The sequence below is a fragment of the Buceros rhinoceros genome, unplaced genomic scaffold, assembly GCF_000710305.1.
Source record: "Buceros rhinoceros silvestris isolate BGI_N320 unplaced genomic scaffold, ASM71030v1 scaffold143, whole genome shotgun sequence".
NCBI classification, from domain to species: domain Eukaryota; kingdom Metazoa; phylum Chordata; class Aves; order Bucerotiformes; family Bucerotidae; genus Buceros; species Buceros rhinoceros.
Window position 1 is genome coordinate 31,726 of NW_010405198.1, and position 7,229 is coordinate 38,954.

Below are 7,229 nucleotides of genomic sequence, written 5' to 3' on the forward strand. Positions count from 1 at the left end.
AACAGACTTCTAGCCCAACAGTCCTTAAACCAACAGTACTTGAACCACCCTCCTCCTGTCAGTAGATCCATGAACAAGCCGTTGGAGCAGCAGGTCTCAACAAACACAGAGGTGTCTTCCGAAATCTACCAGTGGGTCCGTGATGAACTGAAACGAGCAGGAATCTCACAGGCAGTATTTGCACGTGTGGCTTTTAACCGAACTCAGGTCAGTTGTCTATTTTTCTTTTTTTCTTTATTTCTTTTTTTTTTTTTTTAATCTGAGTGTGCCTTCTTTCTTTCTCTGTTTAGTAATTATCACCTTTTAAGTCTCTCACCTCATTTCTGCCTTGTCACTTAGCTCCTGTGAAGGAACCACGCTTCCTTGCAGGACCAGTGCCCGTGTTGATGCAGTACAGAAATCTTCAGTGACTGGTTGGTGGAAATACCTGCTATTCTTACAGACACCTTGGTTTCTTTCCAGTTGTGATGGTTTATGAATAGCTGAATCTTCACTAGAAAGGAAATGAACGGGTCTATGCAGAACATTCACAAAGTCACCAAATAGACTGCCTTTTGTGTTGCAAAGGTATACTCGTACTGACCACATGCATGCACTGAACAACCTGTCTTCTTCCACAGGTGTACTGGAGATGGTCTTTTATTCTTGTTTACATTTATTTTTATTGTTTTCCAGTGAATATCTTCTGAAGAAGCCTTTTGAGGCTTCTGAAAAGATTAAAAAATAAAAGCTTTATTTTTAGATCATCTACTCTTTTCATGTATTTTTGTAGTTTGTTGCAAAACCGGTGATTGCTGAGATTGCTGATGTCCACGTCAGAACATATACTTCAGCTCTTCAATGCAGAAAAAGCTAGCCCTAGCAAAGCTGATAAGTAACACTAAAATGTGTTATTTTTTACACCTGTTTTAGAAGCTAACCCTGTTAAAATTTATTCTGCTCTATGAATTTAACTTAATGCCATGTTGCATGAAATTTAATCAAGCAGATATTATGGAAAAAATGTCACTATATCCAATGTAAATTATAAGATTTCAGAATTTTAGAAGTCTGTTGTAACAAAATAAAATAGGAAATTTTTTAATAGGAAATATTTTAAAAAGATGTAGGTAAATTTGCTTTGGATTCCACAGTTTTAAATTTAAGGAACAAGTATTTATCTATTGTAAAATTTAGTAAAAAACCCCCGTAATTTGGGCTTCTCTTGAAATGTTGATGTTTCTCTCTGCATAGCTTAGAGAATAAAAATTCTATTTCAAATGCACTGGTACCAGGTTTGAATCAGCATGTCGTTTGTAATTATTCTGAATTATTATTACCTTAAGCATTTTTACATCCTCCTTTAGCTAAAAGAAAGTAGAATCATGGTGTGAATTCTGTGTAGAACTCTGTGTCTGTGTGTCCTTCCTCTTAATAGCAGAGGAGGTTTTCAAGATCGGGTTCTCTCATGCATATTTCCTGGGATACATGAACTCATGTGATGATTACCTACATGAGTTAGGTCCAGGCATCAGTCGCTAGACTTAGGAATAAGTGGCATAGAGTTCTGTTTAATACAATATTTAATATTTCAACTATTGATACTAAAAAGTATTGAAGTAATAATAGTAGCTTCAAGTTACAATGTTTTGCAGCTGTCATCTCGGAGAAAAAGCCAGTCCAAAAAAATAGTTCAGAAGATAAATAGTTAATTATATATTTACTTCTTTCTCAGACTTGCCTTAAAAGCAGCTTCTTTTCTTTCCGCTTTCTTCCTCCTTCAGAGTAATTTGTTCCATTTTTGTCAGCTGGTTTTGCATACAGCTTTTGGTCTATCATTTGTGCATGAGCAGTATTTATTACCTGAAATACAAGGAAGGCTGGTTCTGACTGGACGTTGAATTTATATGACACAGTATGAGAAGATGCTCTTGAGATGTGCTGAATGCAGCTGTAGAACCAGATTTCTAGTGCAAATACTGATTGCTATAACTTTTTCTTACTACAGATGTTATTAAATATGTGTTTAAAGTTCAGTTCTTCCACAGACGTTGTGGTTAACCAGCTTGGTAAAATGTGTTCAAAGTGACCCAAAACTGAGAGAAAACCCCAAAATGAACCTTTGAAAACAAATCCCATGGAGAGATATGAAATACATATGTAATATATATTTTGGCAATTTTCAACCAATCTACTTGAAAGAACACAGACTAGTATCATTACCTCTTACAAATTGTGTTAGCTAATCACATTAGTATTTTCAGTCAGCTTCAGAAGATTTTGCAGTATTTGTTATGTATTGTGGCAAACTCGGGGAACAGAAAGGAAAAATACTAGGAGCCTAGAAAGTACTAACCTCAGTGTTGTCAAGAAATATCTTGGCATGGTTTTCATATGAAGCAAAGCCCCACTGAAATCCAGAGGAGCTTGTTATAGGCACATTTTACCTTTGCAAAACTGAAAATCATTAATTTTACCCACAACAACAGCTGATGTCCAAGTATAAACATAGGCAGAGGTACTTGTGGTTCTTATATGAAAACATTTAAATTTGTTCTGCTTGCCGTACTTCAGAATTCATCACAGCTTATTCCAGGATACATCACATTTAACTAAAAGTAGAGCAGCACTCTAATAACTGATGTTATTTAGAAGTTATTTTCTAAAATCGATGTAGTATCTTTTGTCTTTTTTTTTTTTTTTTTGACTAGAGCAACTGGAAATGCTTGTTTAAATTCATCTACTATTTTCTGAGATAAAAAGCTAACTCACACTTACCACTGACATTTTTGAAATTGTCATAAGCATACTTGAGCCCTGTCCAGGGACCGTATCATGCCATTGCTTTCTAAAGGCAGAAGATCTCACTGAAAATTGGTTAGGAGTTTGTAAAAAAACCCTGATGCTGAGATACAGTCTCAGATGAGGGGAGAGATTTCTTTCAATGAAAAAGTTAAAGCAGGAAGTGAACTATAAACTGAGAGTAATTCAGCAATATTTTGGCAATATAAGTGGACTTTGGTGCAATTGGCTGAAGATGTTGGCACCTCTTGTTTTACAGACTTATGCTCTACAACATGAATACAGAATTTGGTGGCCTTTTTGGGTGGGAAGGGTGGGTTCTACAAGCTTAATGTGGTAATTCACCACTTGGACTTAATTTTCAAAAATTTTTGATTTCGGAGCAAAACCATTGACTGGAAATATTTCTGCTTCTTCCCAGCTCAAAGGAGAGAATTTGGTAAAATGATTTCTGAAAACTAGTGTGTCTCTTTTTTTTTACTGTAATCTGTTTCTAAGGCAGGAAAATACCCTAAGCCATACCTCAAAAAATTGAAAGGTTGTTCTTAATATCTTTTTTGATAACATCTGTCCAACCCTTCACTCAAAATGGTAGTTTCAAAAATGTGTAGATCTCAGGAACGTGATTTGTGAAGTTTAATCAAAGAGGAGTCCAGATAGCTGTATCTTAAATGAAAGTTAACAGCTACACAGGCACAAAAGGACAATTGCTGTAGGCAACAGATCTTTTTTTGAAGGGTGGAGCAACTCTCCCAGGAGAAATTTCACAATGGACCTTGTAGCAAGGCTTCAGAGTGCATTGGGGTCTGAAGTTATTTGTCCTTCAGCAGTTGTGATTCCAGCTTACTGTCTGCAAAGGAACAGATTGAATCCTGTTATCACCTCTTTGTAGTGCACCACGGAAAAGTTTGTTGAGTCAGGATTTGTGCTTGGAGATCTGAGTTAAACCTCAGGCATGACTACCCATGTCTACCGGTCTGTCTGTTTGCTAGGGTGATTTTGGTAAATTGAGCTGCTTGTGTTTCAGTTGCCCTTTGACCAAATTAATAAACATGATGTTTTTTTCTAGCTGATGTCAGTGACCTGTGCAGACAGCTCCACTCTTTTGAAAGAGTGAGTTCAGTATTTTTCTGAGCTTTGGTGGTGAGAAAATCGCATTTGTGATCAGCTCGTTGACCCGGGTGGCACGGAGCAGCCATATGGTGATGGCACCAATGTGTTGGGGCAGCTCCCAAAAGCATGGTGCCTCTACCGCAACTTCCTGTCCGCAGAGAGGCTCAGCCTGTGTCTGCAAATTTGCAGTTAACCTGGGAGGCCTCTTTACTCTGTTTTATTCTTCTTGAGAGAGCTGGAGTGGGGCATTGGCATTTGTTTGGCTGAACCACCTTCAGAGCCCTAAACAAATAAACAAACTCCTCTCTCATTTCTGCCTGTTTTTGTCAATGTAAACATGAGTCAGGAAACGGAAAGTTTGGGTTCCCACAAGCAAGTCTGAGGTTTGACTTGAAGGCGTAGCTTAAGCTGGTGCGTGGCAGGGTGACATGTACGTACTGCATGAGCAAGGAATGTTGTTAGTCACAGTTGTGGTAGAAAGTGTGTCTTGGGGCTGCCTGTCTCTGTGTATGCTTTCAACCGTAATGTTTGCTGCATGAACTCAGGTGCTGCTGTAGGGAGGTGACCTCAGTGCATTTGCCGTGTCTGGCTATTGTAATTTTTCTTCTTCCCACCGGTGACAGTTTTTTATCTCAGGGTTTTTGAGTACTTCTCAGTGTTTCTGCCAGATACCTTTTTTCTACCCCTCCTTTCTACTTCACTCCCATGGTTGTTTAAAATATTAGCTGCCAGGATACATTGTCTTTCTATCATGTATAGTATCTTTTCTCCTATGTGAAAACTGTGTATTTAAGACTGTGCTCATGCTAATTCTGGGCAATTGCTATTTTGAAGGAGAACACTTGGTTGCAGTAAACGGCTCCGTGTAATTTTAATACAAAATCTGAGTTTACACAAACCACCTTCTCAGTCACTTTTTCTTTCTTCCACTTTGTCTTTGGCACACTTTATTTTCCAGTAAAATGAAAAATGAAGATGTATTATTCAAAATTGATAACAGTAATGGACCATCATGTAATGTTTTATTGAATTTGAGTTCTGTAAATTATGTGGTAGAGAGAAATTTGCCTGCTTAAGTATAACAGAAATTGCCAGGGTATTCATATAATTCTTCGCAGTGTAATTTAAGAAAAAGCACACTATCCATATCACTATTGAATAAAAGGTAAAAAGGTGCTATTACACTATCATGACAGCTCTCCTCTTGCTTCTAAGAGACATAGATAAATGTGTCTGCTTATATCTTACTTGGCAGGGATCCAGGCTTGTGGGTGGAGCTTGTGAGTAATCTTCCACCTGGACTTGGGATGGGAGCACCCTGCAACAGAGAGGGGTAGCATTCAGGGATGTTCTGCATGTTTTAGAGAGGTTTGAGCAAACTGCATTTTTCTTCAGGGAGCTTTGAAGTTCTATCAGGCTGATAAAATCTGTTTGAATCAGTGATTATGTTCAAAGAGGAGACAAACTGAGGGCCAGACAGGCAGTGGTTTTTGTTCATATTGGCAGAAACTTTTTGTTTATTTCCATTTTTAAAGAATTCATAATTAAGTTTTGAAAGCCTTGATAATATTTATTGAAGACTTTTGTGCAGTTAATTAATGAATTATACTTGTGATGACGTGTAAACTTTCTTTTTTTTCAACGAGACCTGGTAACATTTTAAGAAAATGCATTTCCAGTGCAAAAAGAATACCAGGGAGGAACAGTGAGGCAGCATCTGAGCCAAAGAGTGCTTATAATCTCTATTTAAAACAACATTTAGCTTTTATGCAACCTGAGATACAATATCAGGAGATCACACTGAGATTTGAGTTTTCCAAACCAGTTCAAGCCTAATAAAATGAACAGTAAATCTCTGCACGTCAGCATGGGGCAGCATGTGAAAGCTGATGTGTTCTTTCTAGGATTTTCCCATTTTACATCTTGTCTAACAATCTTTAGCTGAAGTTTTGTGCTCAGAAAATTGAAGCAGTAGCAACAAAATATTTGAAGCGGGCAAACTGTATTGTAAGATTTTGTACCTGCACCTGGTACTACACCTTATTTTTCATGTTATTTCCTCATATATTCCAACCTTCAGGTTCAAAGCTCCTAAAGCAAACACCTCCTCCTTGCCTTCTTCCCGCTCTCTCATCTTCCCTCCTCTCTCTGCATCTATGTCCTTTGCTCTGCTCCTAGCTCATGCTCATGCAAAGAGTCATAGCAGTGATGGGAGAAGGAGAGGGGAATGAATACTTAATGGCATTTCTAATCAACAGGAGGTGTCCTGCAGCAATGGTTATACTGACAAATGCAGGGAAAATACGAAAAATTATTTTCTTTTTTTACTTATTTCAGTGAGGGGGGAAAAGTTATACAAGAAACCCAGCCATTTCTGCTCTTTTTAGCTGCCTGCTCTGTGGAAAGGCTTATATGAGCAAATAGTTTCTATTATGGGCTAAAGTATTTTTCAAGGCCGTTTCCTGTGGCTGACAGTAGGCTGGCTTTAGTAAGGAATCTCCTCTCCTGCCAATGATCAGTCCACTTGAGTTTAGTTTTTCTTCTTTTTAATCCTGGTACCATTGTCTTCAGTGCAGCAGCAAGTCAGAAATCACGTGTTTACACCTCTGTCATACATCCTGTGCTCTGCAGACGGCTTTGCCTTGTCTCCAGTGGCACAAAATCATTTTTTGCCTCCCTTGAAGGCTGTATCATGTAACCCTACCACTAACAAACAATAGTAACTGGGGATCTGAGTACTTAGAAGTAGAGAAAAGTGGTAGACAATAATTTAGTTTCCATATGTTCTACTAAGTCTATTTATTATTAGACTAATCATTATTAAAATTTTTCAAACTTCCACTCCACCTAAATGTCACTGTTGTCTGTAACTCATTTATTTACCTTCTGAGTAGTTTCTGCCTGGATATCAGAAAAGAGGAGGAATGAAGAATAGTGGTAAGAAAGTATCCCCCAGGATTAGTTTGTTTTGGTTTTTTTTAATCCTCCTCCAAATTCTTTGTTATGTTTAGTGCTGGAAATACAGTTTGTTTTTTCCATCCCTTTTCCCTCTTCTGTGTACAGGCACAGGCAGCCCATGAGAACCACACTGGCCCGTGTGGTGGTTAGCATCTCCATCCTCATCGCCCCTGAGAGATGGAGGGGTGATGGGGCAAATACAGAGCCCAGAGCCACACTGGGTGGGCTCTGAACCTGCCTAAGCACAGCTACCTCAGAGCGGTGGCTTTGCAGCAGCAGCTTCATAAAGGGCTTTTGCCTGATAGGGTAGGGCCTTGGAGAGAGGCGACAGCTTCCATGGGTGCGGTGAGTATCGGGCTTCCCTACCCAGGATGGGT

General features: G+C 38.6%; 1 protein-coding gene across 1 annotated transcript in view; it reads left to right on the forward strand.

Moving 5' to 3' along the window:
• Positions 1 to 7,229, forward strand: part of SATB1 (SATB homeobox 1) — a 74,238-nt gene that overhangs the window by 30,041 nt on the left and 36,968 nt on the right. The window contains exon 8 of the mRNA XM_010133624.1: positions 1 to 207. This exon is cut by the window's left edge and continues 19 nt beyond it. Coding sequence (XP_010131926.1) covers positions 1 to 207 — 207 coding nt within the window. The remainder of the gene's footprint in view (positions 208 to 7,229) is intronic.